The sequence below is a fragment of the Lolium perenne genome, chromosome 4 (genome assembly GCF_019359855.2).
Source record: "Lolium perenne isolate Kyuss_39 chromosome 4, Kyuss_2.0, whole genome shotgun sequence".
NCBI lineage: Eukaryota > Viridiplantae > Streptophyta > Magnoliopsida > Poales > Poaceae > Lolium > Lolium perenne.
The window spans coordinates 148,955,798-148,981,607 of record NC_067247.2 but is presented as its reverse complement, the minus strand read 5'-3'; the positions used below and the strand labels follow the sequence as shown (position 1 = coordinate 148,981,607).

The 25,810-nt window shown below is 47.3% G+C and overlaps 1 protein-coding gene across 1 annotated transcript; it reads right to left on the bottom strand.

Moving 5' to 3' along the window:
* Positions 1 to 5,314: 5,314 nt before the first annotated feature.
* Positions 5,315 to 25,509, bottom strand: LOC127294805 (DNA polymerase delta catalytic subunit). The gene is made up of 30 exons (XM_051324700.2): positions 25,177 to 25,509; positions 23,359 to 23,469; positions 23,169 to 23,275; positions 22,914 to 23,073; positions 22,480 to 22,675; positions 22,262 to 22,397; positions 22,018 to 22,155; positions 21,697 to 21,774; positions 21,511 to 21,602; positions 20,715 to 20,781; positions 13,697 to 13,768; positions 12,900 to 12,986; positions 11,943 to 12,062; positions 11,767 to 11,865; positions 11,344 to 11,451; positions 11,154 to 11,249; positions 10,906 to 10,971; positions 10,733 to 10,789; positions 10,543 to 10,630; positions 10,354 to 10,433; positions 9,561 to 9,674; positions 7,401 to 7,515; positions 7,151 to 7,323; positions 7,008 to 7,079; positions 6,824 to 6,898; positions 6,650 to 6,739; positions 6,410 to 6,570; positions 6,130 to 6,203; positions 5,946 to 6,033; positions 5,315 to 5,853 (listed from the first exon to the last, which is right to left on the bottom strand). The coding sequence occupies exons 1-30, from the start codon at positions 25,472 to 25,474 to the stop codon at positions 5,766 to 5,768; spliced, it is 3,306 nt and encodes a 1,101-aa protein (XP_051180660.1). The 5' UTR covers positions 25,475 to 25,509; the 3' UTR covers positions 5,315 to 5,765.
* Between the last annotated feature and the right edge of the window lie 301 nt (positions 25,510 to 25,810).

The window sequence follows — 25,810 nt, the reverse complement described above, 5'->3', positions numbered from 1 at the left end:
CCTATCTATAGTGTGATTCCTTCCGAATATTCGTCATTGGATATGTGCATTTGATTCCACTCAAATTATGAGAAATGCACACGCTATGGAGGAACTCTCACTATATTGACCTTCTAAATTTTTCACCCATTTCGGCAATTGGTGCCAATGGGGAAGAAGTTTGGAGGGTTTAAGGGAATTTGGTTATGTATTTGCTTTGTGCTTAAGCATGTGCCTTTATTGCATTGCATCTTGTTGCTTTGCATAGTTGAATAGTTAGAGGAAACTCCACTAGGCTTTGAATGCCAATATATGCAACTAAAAATCAAGATCATTCACACACGCATATATTATGGGGGAGTTTGCTCTATATATTCAACTTGTTTGCTACTTATATAAACCCTCTCAAAGAGATTGTCATCAATTACCAAAATGGGGGAGATTGAAAGTGCATGGAGCCCCCATGTGTGGTTTTGGTAATTAATGACAATCCCTATGGACTAATGGTTGCATTGAGTTATATTTGTAGGAGTTGTCCATAGGCAATTCATGAACCATATGTTGGCTTCAAGGTTGCAATAAGAAGAATTTGACGAAGGATATCAAGTGTCAAGTATGTCTTGAAAATGAAGATGAAGTGAGCCCTCAAGTTACTTCAAGACATCAACAAGATGAAGAATGAAGAATGAAGTGCAAGTTCAAGTGTAAGTTCAAGATGAGCCAACTCGAAGAGTTCATAAGCTTGAAGCTTGCCATGGAGAAATGAAGTGCAAGTTTAAGATGAGCCATCTCGAAGAGATCCTTTGCTTGAGTCTTGCCATCCATATGGTGATCATGGATATGTGAAGATGCGCCGAAGAAGAATATCTCCCATGGTGGATTATGGGGGAGCAATCCACATGGTGGTCATGGTTATGTGAAGATGCGCCGAAGAAGAAGCTCTCCCATGGTGGATTATGGGGGAGCAATCCACAAGACTTCGTCAAGCAAGCATAAGCAAGAAAGGCGTTCCATCTTGTTGAGGTCAAGATCATCGTCATCAAGCTCAAGTGAAATGCGCAAGTATAAGGTTTGCTCTTGATAGAGTTTCTTTCTCACCGGTCTCATAGTGTAGTTGGAGATCGGTTTATAGTTTAGTTGCCGTACTATCAAGAGGGCTCTCGAGTGAGTAACTCGATCGTATCGTTCGGAGAGAGCTCAAACCTTTGCATCCTTGCATCATCTTTCTTGGTTGTTATTTGGACCTTATCCATGTGATGTTTTAGAGCTTGTGCTTATTCTCATGACAAGTTCTAGTTCATCGAAAACGGATTTCACATAGATCACTTGTTGCATTTTCGAGTTTGATTCATCATCTTTCTTGGTTGTTATTTGGATCTTATCCATGTGATGATTTAGAGCTTGTGCTTATTCTCATGACAAGCTCTAGTTCATCAAGAATGGTTTTTGCACGGGCAACTTGTTGCATTTTCGAGATTGGAGGTTTTACCGATATGTCTTTTTTAGATAGGTCAAACCTTTCATCATTTGTTTCTATCCTCCCTTGTTGGACTATTATGGTTTCCTGCATGATCTTGTAGAGCTTGTTCCTAGCTTCAAAACAAGCCCAAGATCATCAAAATCGGAGTCCGGATGCTAAAGTTATGCCCGTTTTAGTTTTGGTGTTTCTGCAGTTTTCTGGGGGGGCGGATAATCCGGCCCGAATGACCAAAACTGGGCAAATATCCGGCCCAGTCCAGGGGCGATTTTCGGGGGGCGGATAATCCGGCCCGGGGGCGGATTTTCCGGCCTGGGAGGTCCCAAACGGTCATATTTCGTTGGGAGGGGGTATATAAGACCCCCTTCTTCCTCCTTGGGCTGGTTGGTTCACTTTCTCTCTCTCCCCTCCATTGTTGTACTTCAAAGCTTGCCCTAGTTCTTGATTCCTCCCATGATTCTTATATATTCTTGAGGGAAAAGAGAGAGGAGATCTAGATCTACATTTCTACCAATCAAATCCATCTCTTTGTGAGTGGAACTCTCTAGATCTTGATCTTGGTGTTCTTTGTGAATTCATATGTTCTTCCTCTCTTATTCCCCCAATAGCTTTTGTAGCTTTGTTGGAATTTGAGAGAGAAGGACTTGAGCATCTTTGTGGTGTTCTTGCCATTGCATTTGGTGCATCGGTTTGAGTTCTCCACGGTGATTCGTGGAGGTGAAAGCAAGAAAGTTGTTACTCTTGGGTTCTTGGAACCCTAGACGGATTCTAGGCCTTTGTGGCATCTTTGTGGTGTTCTTGGGGACTCCAATTAAGTTGTGGAGAATCTTCAAGGGCAAGGCCTTTGTGGCATCTTAGTGGTGTTCTTGGGGACTCCAATTAAGTTGTGGAGATTCTTCAAGGGCAAGGCCTTTGTGGCAATTTGTTGGGAGCCTCCAATTAAGTTGTGGAGATAGCCCCAAGCTTTGTGCGGGTTCGGTAACCTCCCTAAGGTTACATAGTGGTTCGAGGACATCCCTCTTGGTGGGAATTCTCGAGGAGAATATGGTGGCCCTCGTGCTTTTGGAGTGACTTGTCCTCCACACCGCTCCAACGGAGAGTAGCACTCGCAAGAGTGTGAACTTCGGGCTACATCATCGTCTCCCGCGTGCCTCGGTTATCTCTATACCCGAGCTCCTTTCTTATGCACTCTACTTTGTGATAGCCATCGTGCTTGAAGTTATATATCTTGCTATCACATAAGTTGCTTGTATTGCTTAGCATAAGTTGTTGGTGCACATAGGTGAACCATAGTATATAGGCTTTGGGCTTGACAAAGTAAACACTAGTTTTATTCCGCATTTATTAAGCCCATCTCGTAAAAGTTTTAAACCGCCTATTCACCCCCCCCCCCCCTCTAGGCGACATCCGTGTCCTTTCAACCGGGACACGCGCAGATGAGGATTTATCCCGAAGTTTACACCGTTGCGGGTGCTACTATACAATAGAGCGGTGTGAAGGCACAAGGCACTCGTATTCTCCTTGGGCCTTCCCATCAAAAGGGAAATCCTCGATCCACTACGGAACATTTGAGGGTGGTCATCGAACCCGTACAGGCTTGAGATAAGCTAAACAACTTAATTGGAGGCTTCCGAGTAAACTCCACGAGGATCACAAGCTTGAGGCAAACCTCACAACAATTGGAGGCTCCGATGTAATTTTCCACTAAGACCACACCGCAACAAAAAAGCCACACCGCCAAAAAGGCTACAACACCACAAAGGCCCCAACAAGCCGTCTAGGGTTCCAAGAACCCAAGAGGTACAAGCACCCGACAGAAATCACCCATGAAATCTCGCTTTACCAAATCTTCGTAGAGAAATCAAACCGATGCACCTTATGCAATGGCAAGAACAGAAGTGCTCAAATCCTTCACTCCCAAATTTTAACAAAGCTACAACAACTTACGAAGGAATAAGGGAGGAAGAACAAGGAAGAAATCCACACAAAAAACTCCAAGATCTAGACCAAGTAAGTTCCCCTCACTAAGAGAAGATTTTGATAGTGTAGTAGTAGATCTAGATCTCCTCTCTCCTTTCCCTTAAAAAATTCAAGAATCATGGGAGGAATCAAGAGATATTGCAAGCTCTTCCGGGTCAACAATGGAGGTGGAAAAAAATAGGAAGAGCTACAGCCCATGGGAAAGAAGGGGGTCTTTTATAGGCCTTCCCAAAATCTGACTGTTGCTGAATAACTTACCCTAGAGATTCCGGACTGGAAGGCTGGAGATTCTGCAGAGCTGGAAGGGAGATTCTGGCCTTACCCGAGGGTTTCGGACGAGTCTCCGGCCAGCTTCCGGACTGGCATATGGACGCATCACATCACAAGGCGGAATAAGATGGGCCGAAGATTACGGACCCCTGGACCGAAGATTCCATCCAGGTTCCGGCCTTGCATCTACGTGGAGCACTGTCAGGAGCATCGTGAGGCTAGATTCTTCCGGTCTGGTGGATCGGAGATTCCGGCCTAGTCTGTAGACTCCAACCTAATCTTCGGCCTACCTCTAGCCTAACATCAGTGTAGAGCACATCCTGATGCATGCACGTCTGGAAGTGCTAGGGCCGGAGATTCCGGCCTGACACCTCGGACATTCGGTCTAGGCATAAAAACGGCACTTATCTTGAGATAGAAAACTCTAATTTAGGTGAAACCAAATTTGTTAAAAAGAGGAAGACAAGAGCTACCTCACAAAAAATGGAAATATTGAGAATAGGTGGGGAAGAGTTTTCATGAATTTAGAGGTAGAACCTCTTAACCCGAAGAACTGTGGAAAACTCCAAACTCGAAAATGCAACAAGTTTTTCATAAGAGATTCGTTTTCGATGAGCTAAATCTTGTCATGAGAATGAACGCAAGTTCTAAAACATCACATGGATAAGAACCAAGACCAACAGAGATGATGCAAATCATGCAACGGTTTGAGCTCTCTCTGAACTCGTTCGAGAACCCTCTTGATAGTACGTCCAAGTATCCTATAAACCGGTCTCACACCTATGCCACAAAACCGGTAAGAAAGAGACTATCAAGAACAAACTTTAACCTTGCGCTTTTCACTTGAGGTAGATTATAAAGATCTTGACCGCTTCAAGATGGAACACTTTTCTTGATTGTGTGTTGCTTGATGAAATCTTGCAAATTACTCCCACATAATCTTCACGTATCCATGATCACAATTTGTATGGCAAACTCCATCTTCTTCAACGCATGTTATTTCTTTTTCCTTACTCCCTCTATCTCAGTTTACTAGGCATATACATATACCTAGGTCGTCGATTTGATCTATATAATATAATTTATATAACACAAAAAATATACCATTAGCAAGTATAAAACCTAAAGTTTCTAATGGTATATTTTTATAATATATATATATATATTATGTTCAGTTGGTCAAATTGACGACCTAGGATAATGACATCTCACTCTGTCTTCTTCTTGACATACTTTATCACTGATCTTCTTCATTTGCTTCTACTTGCAACCTTCAAACTAACATATGTTTTAGGCGTTGGATATGAACAAATATATATAAATAAAACTCAATGCAAATATTAATTCATAGTTATATATATAAATAAAACTCAATGCAAACATTAATCCATAGTGATTGTCATAAATTACAAAACCACGCATGGAGACTCCTTGCTCTTTCAACAACGCAGCTGCTAATTGTAGTATATCATCCGCCAATAGTAGAGCAAAAGAAGCTGCCCGGCCCAGAGAGGAAAAAGGAAAGAGACTTGGCCCCGGTGAGCAGTTTGTAGGATCAGTACTCCAGACATTTTCCAAGTTCACAAAACAACTGGAAATGCAGCAAGGTTATTTGAAACATGTGAAGCTATTACAAAAGAAATGAAGTGTACAATGATCAGTTTTTTCATTTATTGCCAAACTAATTGGATCAAGACAACACAGAAAAACATACCCACAGATCTTTTACACATCAGTAGATCAGCCGAACTATTCAACTACGCAGCAATCAAACTATCAGGGTTGTTGATGCCAGGAGATACAAAGTTCTTACCAACTAGACATGCACAGAGATGAACCATACAACAAGCCTGCTTTTTCTGGTACAGCCAAGCGTCCAAGCCTACTTGAAAGCCCATTTCAACTCAGGGCAACCTGTGATCTCCGTAGCCCTGGCCCATCATGCATCATGATGCAATCACGTGATCTGGCAGCAGCATGCCACTCCAGTAACACCTTTCTGGTACATACGAATGAGTTGGCAAAGCAAAAACATGCAAGTTATCAGAGCATTGAGGACTCAGAAGTCCCAACGATCAAGCTGCACTCTAGCTTCAGCCATGTCCTTCTGCGCTTTCCTTCGCCGATAGAAAATGGGGCAGTCCCGACTGCAATGATAGGGCAGGAGTTTTAAGCTTGTCATTGAAGTACAAAAACTGGAATATGCTGATAAGCAACTGCGGAAGGAACATTTGCAAACCTGGTGCAGAGAACATCCTGGTGCAGGGAGCCTTGACACTCCTGGCACTGTGTCCATAGCTTCCCAAAGAGCATCTCCAGATCAGAAACTGTGGATGTTAAAGATAAACTAGTCAGTCATCCGACATTTGGGGACGATACCTTTTCAACACACCGAGAAACATTTCAGATGATTTAGATCATACCATTTGCTACGGTTTTGCAGTATAATTCTGCTTCTCTTCCCTTGCAATGTGAGCAAAGTGTTTGATTGGGACCACTGCAGGGTGAGAATAATTCAGTTAGGAAACTGTGTCTTAAAAAAGGTAGTAGAAAACCGGTTTTACTGCTGGAATGAGGATATTAGAAAGAAAGCTCCTGTTTTGCAGTACATCTGCACTGCAATATTAAATATTGGAAGCAAATGCACACTAGTCCAACAGAAGAATAGATTGCACGGTTTTTGCAACTTATTAGGAGAATCACCTTATAACTGCTTTGCATCCAAGGCAAGTCAATTGTTTCTTTGCAAATTTCATTATCCCGCTATTTGAAGGAGTTGAGATTGAAACAGCTCTGGTATGACTTCCATGAAGCAGCTCTCTGCTGGCGTTCTTCAGAATTGGTTCAAATATTCTCAACAGTGGCTGACAACAAACATTTTGTAATCCATTAGAAGTGCGGAAAGAGAAGCTTTGAATATAAAGGAAAGTGTTGTGGACAAACTTTGCTAATTTGATTCTCAAGGTAGTAATGGGGATCTATTGGTATGTTATTATCCAGAACATAAATTGGGTCTTCTGACTTCTCATATGCCTGTATGCAAAACACAAATGTATCAAAACGATACTACAGTATAAAGATAAACAACTCTGTGACGAGAAATACACATGAGTTAACCTTTGCCCCTTTCGCTGCTTTTATTATAACATAAGGAACTCGATCACCAACAGTTGGTGCAGTAGCAGCATCCCTCTGCTCAAAAGAAACAAAATTAATTTCAGCAATATCAGTCACGTGTCCCCAATCTGAACAAGGAATGGAGAAATATAAGCACCATTCAGCAAAGAATATCAGTTGGTACCTTCCGCATCCTCTCAGCAAGCTCCACATGGGCAGCTTTTACAGCATAGTCCTCTCCTGTTTTAGTCAAACCCTGCACATCAGAGACATGAGTAACCAGATGAGGATGCCAAGCTTTATATATTAATAGGCACACTAATTCACCTTCGTTATAACTAGAAGTGACAAGTCCACACGGTTCATTAATAGATCGGATATGGTGTTCTTGACATATTGAACTGCACCAGGAATGTCTCGGTCCACTAGTAATTTATGAAGGCACTCAGTTACCAGGTTCTTTACCAATAAACAGTTGTCCCTTCTTACTGTTTCAATACCTGTAAGCAAAGGTAGAAGAACGCATGTTAAAGCACAAAAGTAGGATCGCCCATCAGACAAGTACTACACAAAATACCTTTTGTATCCATTTTGTCAAATTTCTCAGGATTCGTCCAGTACAAACCAGCATATCTCTTCTTGCTGATCAGTAGATATGGGAAATATATCTTCTCAAACTCTAGCTTGATGGGCTGCAAGACAGATGTCAAAATCAACAAATATATTAAACTTCAAGCTATTAATTAATAAAATTGGATAATTCTGTCATAAACTAAGAGCAGGAAGATAAGGATTTGAATTCAGCTAGACTTTATTGCAGGAACAAACATGCTACACTGACAACGTATTTATGCACAGTAGTTCCTGAATCTGATCTGATATTGTGAGATACAGATCAAAGATTGCTCCTACCACGAATAAAATAGTTAAACCTCATACAGAGAATAATTTAGGTGACAAGACGAAACAATCATAACATACGTGAAAGACTTGGCGAGGCCAGACAGCCAATTTCTTTAGCAATTAGAACATTTGTTTTACTGGTATCCCTTTGCTAATGTCTGCTGGTTCTTCCTGTGTCCAAATCGGGGCACTGGACTATCTGTCCTTCATTCTGTCCAAGAACTTGGAGCTTAAGATTCAGACTGGGCAACCGCTTTATATGGAGATCATTATACTAACAGCAAGGAGCATCTGGACTACAAGACATGATCTTGTCATTGTCCATCATGTCAGGAAGTCATACCATTTATTTTAAAACAGACAGCCGGCAGTTTGTAAATTTCACTTTGTTGCATTTAATATTTGGACTAGCACCCACTGCTCACTCTTGGGGTGACTGATCCCTGCGGGCTCTAGCCCCTGCTCATCCCCGTCCTTGCTGGCCTGGCTGGCTGCACTAGTTTGTTCGGCAGCCGGTGGGAGAAGGGTGCTGGTACTCAATGTCGGAGGTGTGCCTGGCAAGGTGGCTAGCTTGGCTAGCTGTGCATGGGTGGCCCAGCCTCCGGTAGTAGGCAGGCATCGGTTGGTACATTGATGAGGTAGTCAGCAACGTGCCAGGGGTATTCCATGACACGTGCCTTGACCCCTTGCCTAGCAGCACCTGGCTTTGCGTGGCTAGCTTTCGCCTTCCCTGTGCGCTGGCATCATACCGCAGATCTGGGCATCCTTGAAGCAAATCTGGGTCGGCTGGTGCTGAGACATGGCCAGGCTCCTTTTAAAGGCGGCGACATGGCTGGTCTGAGCTGGTCCTGATGTGCAGCCTGTGGTGGCCTCTCTTGGTGGGGTGGCCGTCAGGTTATCATGATGACACGGTTGCAGGCGAAGCTAGGATAGGATCTCGTGTATTTTAGTGGGTTTGCCGTTAATGAGTTGTGGTCAAGGTACTCAGCGCTCAGCTCTCCAGGCAGAAGCCCTTCATGATCTTTGTTGGTGCCAAAGGTGGCGCCCTTGGGCATGATTTCCTCCTTGGTGGTGTACTGGTGTCGTCGAGGAGCGCGCAGATTCACCTTCATCCCTCGTGGTCTAGTTCCAGGTGAAAACCGAGATCCCAGATTGGACGACAGCAGACAACATCACTTCCTCACTGGAGGCCTTGTTCTTGGAGGACTAACCCTAAGTTGGCACATAGGCCAGTGGCATACACCTTCGCTCTCAGGTAGATCCTAGGTGCACCCATTTCTTCTCAATATAGCTGTAGTGGATGCACAGGAGCAGAGTATGGAGGATGCCATGCCATGGCATCTTGGTTGGATGAGGTCACTCAACGGGTATTGACTGAAGGTATCTAGTGCATGTTGCAACGGGCAAGGAATGTGGCTATGTGTAGTGGTGCAGTGAGCACAAGTGGTATCTAGAGGTGCCGAGGAATCGGCACCAGCAGTTGTGCAAGGCCAGCGGTTGAAGACGTCATCTATCTTTACCGAAGCAGGAGGCAGGAGCAGCCCTAGTCTGCTGTTCTTTTCGCAGTTGGGTTCTCTCCTGTGGTGGGGGTTCCATCCTGTGTGCTTCTATGGATGGCATCTAGGTCGGGGTTTGTTTGGTGGCGTCTATTGCAAGTTTATCTGACAGTTGCTGGTCATGGTCATTGCATGGAGGCGCAAGCTTGCATTTTCTCGAAATATAACAATACTAAATTACACGGCAGGATTATTTGATTCATTTCCCAACATTCTTGGACAAAAAAATGCTACGGTTATAAGTCAACAACAATATTCAGAAATAATTGTCTAGTCACCTTAATAAATGTTTCACTGATAAAGTCTGCAGCTTCTCTTCCCAATTTCATTGCGTCCTCAACAGTAGAAACACCAAACTGTACCATCACAGAATCAGTATCTCCATAAATCACCTGTAATGTCCAAATGAATTTGCGCAAACCATCAGAAATGAATGATGTATCAAAGTCTAACAAATAAACTCACCAAGCATATAGATCAAAGCAGAACAAAGGGTCCTGAGTGCGTATCGAGAAGTGGTTATTATGCTAATATATACATTGCGGTGATCGAATGTATTGGAGCAAGATATCACTTGAACAAGGTCCTCAGCATGCTGCATATAAATTTGGAAAAATCAGAACCATGTAACTGCAACCAGCTGTGAGAATGGCATGTGAGTCCAGATCCCACATGTCACTGACACGTGAAGTTTTACAAAACTGCCAGCTTTGCAGGGATGTCACCAAATAATTTTGGCACTATGTTCTGCTGACATCTAGCCGAAACTAATGTTGTGCAGCTTTGACACTCCATTTGTGGGAAGGATTTGCCACTCCATGTCTCACTGAGATGGCCCAGTCCACAAGTCAGTAAGACATCAAGTGGCAAAGACTTAAGTGCTAAGCAAGTGAGTGTGCAGACATAACTCATCAGTTCGAATCCAATATAGAAGCTCTAATGAATTAATATCTGAGGTATCACATGTTAAATAGGTAGCTAAAGGCTTAAACCTGGTAATGTTGAGTAGATTAGTTAACATGAAATATTTCAAGTTTATATAAGCAGAAGGTACAGGAACTGATAGTTCACCTCTGCATTATGCTCATAGCCATTAAGTGTTGTGAATTTATCTTCAACAAGCTTCTTTGTATGCTCAATCATCTGTCTACCTGTGGAACAAAACAGCTTCAGTGTTTCGTAATTCAAGATGTATCTGAATTTGTTAGTCTACTATACAATGAAAATGTGGATCATTTTAAATGCAAAATTCATTCTCACCGTAGCTTGTCACACTAGAAGAAATCTCTAAACAGGGTAATTGACCAACAGTAGCTCCAGTAAAACCATAAACTGAGTTTGCACTTATCTGAAATAGAACCATTAAACAATGTCAAGATTCAAGTACTGCACATCTAATGTAAGACTCTTTGAGGGCACTGAGAATGGTAGGAAAAGGATACGGGGGTACCTTTAGGGCAAGCTGACGACCGTCAAGAACTGCGCGTTCAAATGGGTCCTTTGCTTCCTGTAAGTTATTGGTAATTTCACATAGGATCAAAGACATGTATTGCACGAATCTCTAGCATTATAAAAAGGATCTTGACTACAATATTTTCAGGGTAATAACATGGGAGAACATACCTTCAAATCTGCTTTTGCTCTTTTTCGAGCAGCCAACAGTTCTTCAAGGATTTCAGGAAGTATACCCTGACATTGGACAGTACTGGTTAGGACACGCTACTTGTGTCACAAAAACCTTTAACCAAGCTAAGAACGAAAATGTATATATAGAAAATGAAGCTGGTAAGCCCGGCATCAATCGACGCACACAGACATCAATCTTTGACTAAGTTATTGCAAGAATTTAAAGTATGCCAGGAAACAATTACCTTTTGCAATTCTTGTTTCACAAATATTTCACCAGATGGGGTTTTGTAGAGGCTTTCTGGAGGCAAGTTGAGTTTACGGACATCTTCAGGGGGCACCTTAAAGACCATTTGGATAGTCGTTAATCCAATTTTCAGATAAAATTGTTTTTTCCAGATATTAGCATAAAAATTGGGGAAAAAATGTGTTTACCAAAGTGCAGTAGCATAGGTTATGGGCCATCATGATGGATGGATACAGAGAAGCAAAGTCCAAAGTTGCAATGGGTTTCTCATAATATCCAGCCCTTGCCTCCAAAACCTAAAATTGAAGGGAAACATAAATTACGGAAAACAATGACATTTGACAATAAAACCGTAATGGAACTATTGCCCTTTGCATGACCAATTTAGAACTGAATGTTCCCTTCGATAATTGGTGCACGAAAGTAACTTTTGCATTAGTGGTAATAACATAGTTGTCATCCTGGAAATTTTTAGCATACAAAACAAACATATCTACTGTCACTTCAAGGCAAGCTATGTAAAGGGTCTTAATGTGCAGTAAATAGCTGCTGCCGCAAGACAGAAAAGAAACAATGAGGTAGGAAAATGCACATCATGTAGGTAAACTTACAGTTGCACCTTCAAAGGTATCTTGTCCAGAACCTTGGCCTTTCATGTTTGGTATAACAAGGTTTCTCTGTTGTGCTTTCCTGAGCAACTGCGAGAGGACCTAAAGACCAATTCAAATTCTTGTTAGATGCTAGGGGGTGAAATATTTTGATTGGCAGGATTTGCTGTTGTTTTCACCTTAATGCTTTGTCCCCTTGACAGCAGAAATGAAATAGGGACTCCTGTGACCCTCGCCATCTCTACATAGTTGTAGATGTACATCAATTTATCTAACAGTCGCTGCGGAAGATAAGCATCCTGTGTGTACGTTAATGGGAAAGGTTAAAGTATGTGAGGATCAGGTCCCGAGAAAAGGATAGTAATCAACTCAAATATAAACATTTTACAGAACACTAAGCAAAAGTACCATCCTAGCTTATACAACTAACCTTCCGGCAGACCTACTAACCAGAGTTAGAAAGCAAATATTTTCCCGTACCACAATCGTTCTTCAAACCATTAAATGTTGCTCATTATTGTGGAATAACATAATTTTCTTGGGAAAATTTAAGTATACCTCATAATGTGATCAGGCAAAGAATAAAAGGTAACTTCCTAGGTGAAATAGATTATTATAAATAGAATGCATTCATGTATTTTATTGTCCAAAATCATAAATTATCTTGTTTTAGTCTAGACTAGGAACTCTAAGACGGGTAATATTGCCTTCCAAACTGCTACATACATTAAGAAACATGCTTTCGGTGAATCAGAATTACAATCCCAGACTCATGATGATGCCAAAAGCCTGAACAGACCACAACGTACATATGTTATGATGTTAAGTGCGAGAACAATATATAATTATTCCTTTGGGCAAACTGGTACTAACCCATCTGGGGAGCTACAAGGACATCTAGAGAGAGAAAAAAGAAAATGCCCAGAACTAATCTACAACTTTGCAATGAATAAGGCTCTGTGCATCGCTTTGATGCAGAGGCCGGGGCTATGTTTCCCTTCTCAAAAAAAAACTAAACCAGCATACTTCAGTTAACAGTTCAGCAGTTCAATATTCCATCCTTTCCATGAACTAAAACCACGACAAGAATTATGGAACAGAGGGAGTAGCAGATAATTGAGGACAATTAAGCTGACCTTCAAGCAATAAACTGCCAGACGCCTTCGTGTCTCTGAGTTCCCATTTTGAAGATCAGATATAATTGAATGGTGAACGTCCTCTTTCTGCTCATAATGTTTTTATCAGAACAATAAATAAAAGTATAAAATGCAAATATTACTAGCAATACAGTAGTAAAATGACTCGTTCATCAAAAAGATTTAAAAGAAAGCCATGCATCAGATAAGCACTTTGCACTAAAGAGTCAATTTTCCAAAAGACCAGTACCACACAATCACAACTACAGAGCAAGTGCACTTTCAGTTTTTTTAGTATTTCCAATTCAAAAGGTGTTCCAAACCTTGATCCATTGCAGCATAATTTGGTAGCGTAAGGGTTCAAAGATCGAAGATAGGGCACTGATCCTCAGCAACTAGCAGGGCTCGTTGCCGACAACGAAGAGAAGCTCTGAGGCTGTATAGTACTTTTGATTATTTTTCTTGCTTTAGAGAATTACCCGATACACCTTTATATGGGTGAGTTGGCTTGTCCCATAAGACTAGGATCGTCGCTTTTTAATAAACTGTATCTCCATTTCCCCAATTAAATAAATCTCCATTCCTAAGAACATAACTCTTCCCATAACAAGATAATATTTACATTCTAATCCGAATGCTTTCTGACTAATAATGGGCAGATGGTGCTAGTGTCGTAACCCCTTGCATGGCATTGGCCAAAACAACAGCACGCATTTAAATGATAATGGTATGGCTATGAGTAAATATTTTGGACTGTGCTGACAAAAACTACAGCCACTTAAAATGATTAGACTTACTTGTTCTCCAAGAAAATGTGCAGATACAGAGTTCAATGAATAAGAACTCAGCTTGTAGTCCCTTTGCATAGCCTGTGCACATGCAGAAAGTACAGATAAAGAGAATAATTAGGTACTGTTATGTGGTTGAAAATTGAAAATAATAATAACTACTACCGCCGTTCCATAAAACAAGGTGTATATTTTTGGTCAAAAGTCAACATCATGTAAGTTCGACCAATTATTTAGACAAAAGTAAAAAAAATCTTTCAAATATTTACTAAGTAGACTATGAAAGTACATTCGATGGTCGATCTGTTGATATCGATTTGGTGTCGTAGATTTTTTTTTTTTTTTTCAGGCACGATTCTAGACGCAGCGCGCGCCCCCTCCCCTCCAGCCTGTAGCCCCGCCGCCAACGAGCCCTTCCGGTAGGGTCCCCCCCCCCCCCCCCCAGCCCTCTGCTCCCTCCTCCCCCGCGGCATGGCCTCCGACGGCAGCAACGACGGCCGCCGCCGCAGCGACCGGTGGCTGGCCTCCGACGACGACGGCTCCTCCAGTCGCGGCTCGCGAAGCTACAGCAGCGCCGCGCGCACGCCGCCACGCGCACCCTCGCCGGCCTCGCCGCCGGGCAGCTCGCTGCCGCGCCGGCGGCGGCGCCCCGGCGCGCGCCCGCCTCCTCTCGCCTCGGCCCCCGCTCGGAGATCCACCGCCTGCCGATGCGGTACCTCGCGGCGCGGACGCGGAGGGGTGGCTCCGGCCTCGGCGCAAGCACCACCGCCGACGCCGTCCGCAGCTCGACGCCGGCGCCACGCAGCGGCAGCCGCGGCGCAGCCCTCGCCGGAGGCGCAGGCGGGGCTCTGTTTCCGCTGCTCGGAACCAGGGCACGCCGTTCGTGATCGCATCAACGAGCTGCGCTGCCGCCGTTGCTCGCTCTCTAGCCATGGCTCCCGAAATCGCACGCCGGAGCGGCGCGAGTACGACCGTGCCCGCCTCCGCCTCCCACCGCTGCAGCGCGCCCGCCTCTCCAGCCCGTGCGGCACCGCCACCACCACCCCCTCCCCCGCCCTCGCCCCCGCTGCGCCAGGAGCGCGCCATGGTGGTTGCTCCGACGCCTGCGCCGGCCGCGGGCGCCCAGGAGCCGGACCGCGTCATCGTGCCCTGCACCTCCGAGATGGAGGAGGCCGAGGCTGTCCTGCGCCGTGCCATGGTCGCCACCATCACTGGCACGCGGCCGACGGTCACCGCTGACGCCGTCTCGCACCTGCTCTGCGCGACGTTTGACCTCCACCCCGACGATTTCTCCGTCCACCTGCACCATCCGGAGGACTTCCTCATCATCTTCGCCTCCCAGCACAACCGCAACCGGGTCTCCGGCGATCACTTCCTCAGCACCACCAGCTTCTCGCTCAACCTGCGGCCATGGTGCAAACTCGCCCACGCCGGCTGTGACAGGCTAGATCAACGCGTCGAGGTACGCCTCCGCGGCATCCCTGCACAGGCTTGGCAGCTGTCCACGGCAGAGTCCTTGCTGCATGGTAGCTGCTGGGTTGAGAGCCTGCACGCCGAGACTCGCACCCGCACCGACATGGCCACCTTCCGGCTAACCGCGCGTGCACGTGACCCTGATGCCATCCGGCGCCACGCTGTGCTCGAGGTCGTGGAGATCATCCCCGCGCGCTCCATGTCCCAGGCGCCCACGCTTCGGACGCTCACGTACCCCATCTCCATTGACGTTGGCCCTGCTGCGGCTGTCGCTCCGGCCATGCAGCGCGCAGGCAGCCCTGGTCGTGGTACTGGAGGTGCTGGCGACGGCCGTGATGATCACGACGATGGGCGGCCCCAAGCTCGGCGGCGCGGCCGTGGACGCAAACGCCGGCGCCCGTACAACGACTCGCCACCACCTCCTGGGCGGGCTGACGGTATGGCCATGGATTCGCTGCCCTGGGCTGTCTTGCAGCGGGGTAGACGCGCTGATGGCGTGGCTTGCGACGCACTCCGGCCGCCGCCGCGTGCTCCGGCCGCTGCTTCCGGCGTACGGACCATGCAGCCTTGGCCTGGCCAAGGTGGGCCACGGCGACAAAGCGGGCGCAGCTTTTGGCGCAGGAAGGATGCTGCTACTGACCCCACCACGGCGCACGGTCCACCGCCACGAGCTGACCAGGTCCAGATCGCGACGAGAGTTGGGACAGATGGCGCCCCCTCTGTGGCCACTCCCCCGACCAACACTGCAACGGACCCCACCACGGCTTCCACCCCGTCGTCGTCTACCGACTCTGGCGCTAATCCAGCTGCGCCCACACCTAGCCAGGAGGCCCACCCAGTTTGTCGGAACCAGGAGACGGCGCCAACAGCTCCTTTCGAAGGGAGCGAGGTCCCCACTCCCTCGCCAGGGACCGAGGAGGATCGCTTGTCGGGCAACTCCTGTGCAACGCCACCGTCAGCATCTGCCGCGGGCGTGGACGCTAGTGTGGACCGGTCCACGGATCTTGGGCGGGAAGAAACGGCCACGCGACCTAGGGCTGAGCTGGCCTCGCCTGTCGCCACCCAGGCCGACCTGGTTTCGCAAGTGGAAGAGACGCAGCCGCAGGCCCATACTGCGCAGGCCCAGGAACCGCCAGCCCAGCACCATGCCGCTGATCCAGTCTCGCAAGTGGAGAAGACGCAGGCCCAAGCTATGCAGGCCCAGGACCCGCCGGCCCAGCACCACGCTGATGGCCCACGGGAAGCTAACGACGCAGCCACCACGCCAAGCAAGTTCAAGTCTCCACCGGTGGTCATGCGCCGTCTCCGGCAACGTGCGCGCACGCAGCAGGCGCAGCCTCAACCATCGTCTTTTACGTTGGGAGAGTTCCTGACCGCTGCCACCACCAGCCTGGGTGCTGCGCTGCCCACTCCTGGGAAACGCCCACGTAGACCTCTGATGTTCTCTCCGAGACGCGGCCGATCGGCCGCCAGGTCTGCCTCGGCAGCGGGAGCCACTGCGCCGCCAACGGCGGAGCGACGCGCCCATGTCCAGGTCCTGCGCACGCTGGGGCTGCTTGACCTCCATGAGAAGATAACTCCCGAGACGATGAAGGCCTACGACAAAGTGTTTGCGATGCCGATTCCCATTGACATCTTGCGCGCCATCGCCGCCCTGGTCGACAGAGAGCTCCCCCAGGCCCCTGACGTGGTGCCTTGCACGGTGCTGCCAGGCCAAACGCTGGAGATCTAGCGGTGTGCTAGTCCACTACGTCGATTCCGTCCATCATGTTAGAAAACCTTAAGATTTTAGTTTGGAACGTGCGTGGGCTCAATTCCAAGGCACGTAGGATCGCCATCCGTGCACTTGTTGCGACCACGAATGCCTCTATTGTGTGCTTCCAGGAAACAAAGATCAACTTGTTCTACTCTGGCCTCATACTGGAGACGCTTGGTGCCGATTTTGATGATTTTGTATACCTACCTGCGGACGGCACGCGCGGTGGTATCCTTTTGGCGTGGCAGAGTAGGACGGTGGCCATCACCGATCCCATATTCACCACCAATATTCTCACGGCCAAGGTGCACATTGCTGCCACTACACCCTGGTGGCTATCTGTGGTATATGGGCCACAAGAGGAAGCTGATAAGGTGGAATTCCTCCGCGAGATACGCGAGCTGCGACCAAACTGCCCGGGGCCTTGGATGATCTGCGGCGACTTCAACCTAATCTACCGGGATGAAGACAAAAATAACAACCACCTGGATAGACGCATGATGGGTCGCTTTAGGCGCTGCATCAACGACCTCGCTTTGAAGGAAGTTTACCTTAGCGGCCGGCGATACACTTGGACCAATGGGCAGGACCCGGCGACACTCGTCCTCCTCGACCGGGTGTTGTGCAGCTCTGACTGGGAAGAGCTTGCTGGAGAATGCAGCCTTCGCTGCCTCGCATCTGTTGTCTCCGACCACAGCCCCCTGCTGCTTGACTGCTCACCCACGCCACCGGTGCATCGCCGCTTCCATTTCGAGGAGTTTTGGATTCGGCTTCAGGGCTTCCAGGAGGTGGTTGCTGAGGCCTGGGCCTCGGTGGGCAGCGCTGACCCCTATGAGCGGCTCATGCTGCGCCTCCAAGCGACAGCCAGCAAGCTCACAAGTTGGGCCGCCAAGCTGGTGGGGAACGTGCGCCACAAGCTGGCCATTTGCAGAGAGCTTATCTTGCGATTCGACAAAGCCCGCGAGGACCGGACACTCACGCCGCATGAGATATGGCTGCACAAGGTGCTGAAGCTATCCCACCTTGGGTATGCTTCCCTGGAGCGCACGATTGCTAGGCAAAGGGCTAGGATTGCCAATCTTAGGGATGGCGACGCGAATACGGCGTTTTTCCACCAACAATGCTCCTACCGTCGCCAAAAGAATCGCATTCACAGCTTCATGGTGGGAGACCGGGTGATTGACCAGCCGGCAGAGATGGCGGAGGCGGCTTTTGCCCATTTCGACGCCCTCATTGGCACGACGGCTGACCGCGACTGTACCCTAAACCTGGAGCACCTGATCGACCCCGCCGTGGACCTTGCTGAGCTCGACGAGCCGTTCACGGACGATGAGATATGGGCTGCTGTCAAGCGCCTTCCTACACGCAAGGCGCCAGGTCCTGATGGATTCACCGCTGAATTCCTTCAGGCTTGCTGGCCCCTAGTCAAACACGACGTTCTGGCTGTCTTCCAGCAGCTGAACGAGCTCCGGGGCAGAGGCTTCCATAAGCTCAACCAGGCCCTGCTCACCTTGCTGCCGAAGCGCCCGGATGCTGAGACTCTAGGCGACTACCGCCCCATCAGCCTCGTGCACCTCATCGGCAAGGTTGCGGCCAAAGTGTTGTCGCTGCGCTTGGCCCCAAAGCTTGATCGCCTTGTCAGCAAGAACCAGAATGCATTCATTGGAGGACGTAGTCTCCATGACAACTTCGTTCTCGTCCGGCAGTCTATGCGACAACTGCACCAGTTGCGGGCGCCGAGAGTGCTGCTTAAGCTCGATCTTGCCAAAGCATTCGACACCATCTCTTGGGCCTTCCTGTTCGACGTCCTCCGGAGGCACGGGTTCGGCGCTAAGTTCTTGGACTGGCTAGCGGTGCTCCTTTCCTCTGCGAGCACGCGAGTGTTGGTCAATGGATGCCCTGGGCCACCAATCTGGCATCGCCGGGGGCTGCGGCAAGGCGACCCTCTGTCGCCGCAACTGTTTGTCCTGGCCGTTGACACCCTTGGGCGGCTGATCATGCGAGCTGTCGACGCCAGAATTCTGCAAGCGCTGCACCCGACCAAGTCGATCCCGGTGATTTCCCTCTATGCCGACGATGTGGTGATGTTTTGTCATCCAACTAGGGAGGATACCGGCGCCGTGAGGGCGATCCTGCACCTGTTTGGCCGAGCCTCCGGGCTCCTGGTAAACTATGGTAAGAGCTCCGCCACTATGCTCAACTGTGAGCCTGAAGACAGCGCGGTGACCACGGCAACCCTGGGATGCCAGCTTGCGGAGCTGCCACTGACCTATCTTGGCATTCCGCTCACGCTCCGCCGCCCTACCCGCGCACAGATGCTACCACTGGTCAACAAAACCGCGGCAAAGCTGCCCACCTGGAAGTCTAGGCTCATGGACCGTTCTGGGAGACTCGTCCTTGTCAAGTCTGTACTCGCAGCGATCCCCCTTCACCAGATCCTAGTGCTGCAGCCGCCTAAGTGCGTCCTAAAGCTCCTCGAGAAGATTCAGAGAGGCTTCCTTTGGGACGGCCGCGCCGAGGCCAACGGCGGGCACTGCCACGTCAACTGGCACGCGGTGTGCAGGCCGCTATCCCTTGGAGGCCTTGGGGTTCCAGACCTGGAGAGGGCTGGGCTAGCGCTGCGGATGCGGTGGCTTTGGTACAGCAGAACGGAGCAGGACAGAGCTTGGACAGGGCTAGAGTTGCAGTTTTCGCGCCAGGAACAGAGCCTGTTCTTTGCCTCGACGCACATGTTCGCTGGCGATGGACGCCTTGGCAGATTCTGGGAGGACAGATGGATTGACGGTCGCTCTGTCAGCCAGATTGCCCCTGAGCTCTACGCTTGTATCCCTAAAAGGCGTCGGAAGGCAACCTCCATCAGAGATGGGCTGATCGACCACAGATGGGCGCGCGACATCCACGGCGTGCTTGGTCTCCAGGAGCTGGGCCAGTACCTTATGCTCTGGACACAGGTGGAGGCGACTGTCCTCACAGACCAACCTGATCAGCTCGTCTGGCAATGGAGCGCTAACGGTGTCTACACGGCGAAGTCCTGCTACCGGAGCACTTGGGCCTGCCCAGCCTGGAAGCTGTTGTGGAAAACATGGGCGCCTCCGCGCGTCAAATTCTTCCACTGGCTGGCTAACAAGGACCGGTGTTGGACTGCGGAGCGACTACGTCGGCGAGGACTGCAGCACCATCCTCGGTGCCTGTTATGCGACCAAGAGGCCGAGTCCATGCATCACCTCACCTTGGCTTGCCCCTTCTCTAGGCAGGTTTGGTACGACACTCTGTCCTGGCTACGGATCCCTTGTCGGCCACCTGACAGCGAGCCTACCCTCCACGATTGGTGGACCACTGCGAGACAGCACACGCCGAAGCCTATGCGAAAAGGCCTTGCAACCGCCACGTTGCTCGTGCCATGGTTGATTTGGAAGCACCGAAACTCCTGTGTCTTCGATGGTGAGCAACCGTCCATCCAGAGCGTGAATGACAAGATCAAGGCGGAGGCGGCGCTTTGGGCCAGAGCCGGAGCCCTTGGCCTTCGCGCCGTCCTACCTGTAGACTGGGATGTACACTAGTTTTTTGTTATTAGCTGGGTGTCCTTCACCCTCCATGGAGGGTGACCTTGTAACAAACTGTTCTCCTTCTTTGCAATGAAAAAAAACGCAATGTCATTGCGTTTTCTCGAAAAAAAAAAATTTTTCATATAATTAGTCAAACTTGTAAGACGTTAACTTTTGACTAAAAATATACGCCTTATTTTATAGAACAGAGGGAGTATGGGTCTAGTTAATATGTACAACAGTAGATGACAACCTGCAGGAGGTCGAATTGTACCCTTCCCTCCAAAGTTACATCTTTACTTTCACGTGTACCATATTGCCTGTACAAGAATGCATCATCAGCTTTGTTTTTAATGAAAATACTGTACAGGTATTCAATCATCATTTGCTAATTGCTATGTTTTGCATAGCAAAATCGTGTCACTGCACCTTGCAGGGCCATGAAATCTTGTAGCATTAGCATGCGATGATTAAGGCAGGGTAAACAATTGAAAGCGTTGTAAAGTCTACACTAAAATGGCATTTCCCTAATTATCCTTCATTGCAGAGAGGCATTAACCAACAAATCGAGTTTCTACTCCTCATCTCAGAAGCCGCGTTCTGCTATGCATGAACCATGAAACTATGTCGTCAGAAAAAATGTGGATCTGGAAATGACACTGCTAAAACTAGTTATAGGGCACTAAACTTCTGAACTATGAACAATATGTCCTTGTTTGCATTGAATGGGCATGGTTAGCGTACTTTCAGCTAAATCAGATCATAAAATACTAAATCTGCAACAGAAATTCTCCATCACCATTCACCAGAATCAAATAAGCATACGCTGCATATGTAAGCACACAAGGAAAACACATAAAAGAAGCAGCAACATGTTGGATCACTGGAAAGAACCAAACAAAACTCGGATTATTGCTAGCTATTTGACCATTAAATGGACTACCGCTGTAGATTTTGAACACTTAGTTGGCTATAACCCACTATGGGCGAACTAGATGGACCAGAAAGAACAAATATAAAATGCACAACGACTAACACTAAAAAGTAACCTTGAGTTGAAGGTAGTATCACGGACACGGACACGACTATTTCTGATTCGACCAAGCAGCGGAAACTCCACTATCTTAAGAACTTCAGCTCTCTGCAAATGTGTGAAACCATATTATACTAAGATACATAAATCGCCAGGTTCGCCAAAGATTAAGAATGTATAAGCTTTACAGAAGTTCTTATACCTCAATAAGATAAGGAAGATCAAATTTGCAGATATTGTACCCAATTATAATATCAGGATCCGCCTCACGTATTAAATCCTGCAAAAGAACAAAGAAGAACAAGGTTGTTCTTAATCGAGTTGCATGTCTACCATGAGACAAAGTACTTGAGTTTAGAAGAGCATAATTCAAAGAAGTAAATGCAAACTGTAGATACAAAAAAAACACATCAAACTAGGACACGTTGTATTACCATGGATACAGCTTATATCTATATACAGTAATTGACCAAATAAGAACTGAGGTTGTGAACTCCAAATGAGGCATCAGTGCATCACTCACCCTCCAAGCAAGTAGAATATCTCTCTCTGTGTCAAATGACATTACATCAACTCCAACAATGGGAGAGCATGATTTAAGGGTCATGACATTCCGTACAAAAGGCTGGGCTTCTCCTTGAAGCGTGAGCAAATTAGCTATCTATTTAATCAAAAAAAAAGCAAGTCAAGACATTAAGCACGTAGAACAATTTGCATTTGAAACTACGTGGAAGCAATTATCAGAATATAAAGATAATGAAATAAACCTGAATAACAGGATCATGAGTTGGTTCTGGGAAGTGCCCTTTGCGACCAGCACATTCAATGTCAAAGCTTAATATGCGAAAGGGGGCCATCTTAGAGTATTCCCCTTCAGCAGCATGGCTTACCAAATCTGAGTATCTGTTGGTGGACTTAAGGAAAAAAATATGATATCACGATTTAGAAATAGGGATGAAGGAGCTCAATTCAGTATGGAGGATACAGGCAATCCAACTCCAGTTGACAATAGGACATGATGCGAGCTGCTTTCCTGTACTTCCCAGCAGGAACTTCAAGCCAATTGCCACCAACAATGTTGCAATCAATCATAAAACGAAGGGCGAAAAGAATGTTGCTTTCATATGTCAGGAAACTCTTTGAACCAAGGCCTTCCATCGTTATACCCCTTTCAAGGATGCCTAAAATGCAAAAACATATGTAAGTTGCGGTAAGCCAGAAAATTGCAATGATGCTGCTAGTCATAGCATCTAAGATAATCAGAAATGATGGGAACAAAGAAAAGATCATAAATCAAACACTAATTCACTGCCAAGTAACTGAAAATGTTCTTTAGGCTATAAAGGTTGTTCATTACAAAATAAAGGTAGTGAAGACAATAATGAAAGAAATGTGTACTGTTCTTAAACTAGCACTGACCACGACAGCTAGCTACCATTGTAGGCAGGGTAACTACTATCTTCAGGAAAGACTGAGATTTTTGTGGTTGGTAATGCATAATTGTCTGCTTCTGCACTAGCTCAACGCTCTTCACGAACTTTGGCACATTGCTACTCCTATTTGATTCCTTCATCCTCACCTGTAGTACATTGTGAAGAATGTATAAGGAAAGAATGCAATGCTGAAGTACCTTGTTTGAGCATAAGGGTCAACTTAAAACAGGATAGAAGAAACCTCTAGTATTTGTTTGAAGCGTGAAATATCATCAGGACCCATGCCTGATGGGCAGCTAATGTAGAAATATGGTTCAAACCCATGAACCTGACAGCACACACTGTGACCTGAGAACATAGTATTGGTAAGCTCACACATCAACAGAAGCCACATTGTAAAGAAAACTTATTTGAAAATAGAAATATAATACCTTCTCTGGTGACACCAAAAATCCTGATTATAGCTGCCGGGCCGGAAGATTTGGGAAGCAATTCTTTGTGGCTCTCACCAATAACATAATCTATATCCAGCTGCTGAAAAGCTAGATAACAAGGCAAGAGAAGAATAAGATGAGCAATAAGAAAACATAAAGCTTTCTCCATTTTAGTTAAACCAAACAGCTAGGCAGCTAATTGTGCTATGACAAGCAATCCTTACAAAAATCATTGCACGTGGTATTTCCTCTTTCTTGAACCCCATGTAAGAAATACATAATATAGAAACCACAAAAAGTGTGCAAAACATATGGAGGCTCGCGGCCTTGTTAAGGGAAACGGACAACTTCGGAACCCATTTCATAAGCTTTAAGCTTTATATAGTTTGTAGAAACTAAATCAATCATACACATATGCAGTTCCGTGTATCTATCCAAATTCCAATATGATAATAATTCCGCATCCATCTCATTTTACCAGCGACACAACCAGGACACCAAGGGCTGTGAGAAGTACAGCCACACCAGGGATAGTTTGCTGCCTCTTGGAATGCAAAAGTTCTACTGATTCCAAAACCAGAAAGAACTGCCTTTGAATATAGCCACACACAGATGCGGAACTACAGCTCGGCAACCCTGGGCTGCTGCCTGAGCTCAGCATCGAGCTGCCATGAAGTGCTCCACCGTCACATGCATAAAGGCTGATCTGCGCAGACGTTTTTTCAGGCAGACAGAGTTACAGAGGCCATGTGCACTCGAACAAACAATCCAGAGATAGGGCAGTAGAGCCATGGGCCTAGCTTCCCTGTTGCCCCACAATCCAGAGATAGTCCTGCAGCATGCAGCATGCAGCACGACATCATCTTGCTCTCGTTGGCCAACTTGAGTCACTAATTTCTCAATCATGCCAAGTGTGTTGGTTAGTAGCCATGAGCAAGAAACATGAATTTGGTATGGTCCTAATCTCAAACGTTTAGGTCTCCTTTATTACAGGCTCTAACAAGTGGAGTACTGATTTAGTTTGCATGTTTTTATTGATTACATTCTTAATACTGTAATGTTAGTGGGCATAAATGAAAAGCCAGTTTGTTGCATTGTTGGGCAATAACATAAAATCCAGAAGGGTAAATTCTCCCATAGTCGTAGATCTAGAACTTATGTGCTGTATTATTTTTCATTACGGTGAGTGTGCAAGCAGAAAAACATGTGCTGGTTGCTACACACGCTCAATTTAACATCGGACACTTGTGCACCCAAAAATGATTGTTAGGCTTGTGACTCGCCCAGGCTCCCCAATTTTGGTGGCTCCGCTACTGCCCTCATGATGCACAATTCATCAGTTACAGGTTTACATTCAATCAACTCCCATGAGTGCAGAACCAATTATTCGTAAGCACGCCTTCACAGTCCGCCAGGCCCACTACAAAGGTCTGCCTTCCTCAAAAACAAGTTGCTAGGGTTCACTCATCTGATCGGCGCATCTACAAATAAAAGATGAACACTTATTTTGCCCAAAATGCACTAAATCGCCAAGCTCTATAGTTCGGACCGCTACATTTCGGATATAAAAAAATCTGCGCCAAATCGCCTGGGGTACCAGAATACCAGAGCTCCCGAGCCCAGGCATCATCAAATCGGGTTAATTAAAGCAGCACTCTGAACCCAAAAAAAAAATCACCAAAACTCTATCCAGTCAACTGACAGTTGCTGAAAAGCACGGCACTCAATCCGGCCCAAGATACGGCTTCCACGCAGAAGTGAGCTACCCCAGCTTGAGATCGAAGGAGAGCGTGTGGAGTGAAGGGGGGGCTGTACCAACGGAGCGGGAGCAGCCGGAGACGAGGTCCGCGGGGAGGGCGGGGCGCTTCCAGCGGGAGAGGCGGGAGGCGAGGGCCTCATCCCGGTCGAGCAGCAGCAGCGCCGCCTCGTCCTCCTCGAGGATAGTCTCGTCGAGGAACACGTCCTCGTCCATCATATCCTCCTCCTCCGCCGCCGCAGCGGCCGGCGGAGGCGGCTGCGGGGCGCCGGGCGGCGTGGGGTGAGGCCGCTTCGCCGCCGCCGCCGCGGAGGGCGCTGCGGCGGGCGCCGCCCGTCGCTTGCCACCTGAGCTCATCGCCGGGGATGGGGTGGGGAGTGGGGAATGGGAGAGGCGGGAAGGCGGGGAACTGGAATTGGGGTTCCCGCCGTTGTAGGAGATGTAGGGTTTATACGCGAGGTGATGGCGTAATACGCCTACCCGCGACGTTGACGTAAACGAAGCTTGACGTGAACGAACGTTTGGGCGCGGCGAAGGATGTGTACAAATGTGCTACAGTGAACGCGCCTAGTTTCCGTAGAATGATCCCTCAAAAAAAAAAAGTTGTTTGGTTTGTGGAACTCGCGGAAAATCGTTGGAGCTTACTGTACATGGTGTTTGATCTTTGTTGAAAGTAATGATATGTTAGATCTA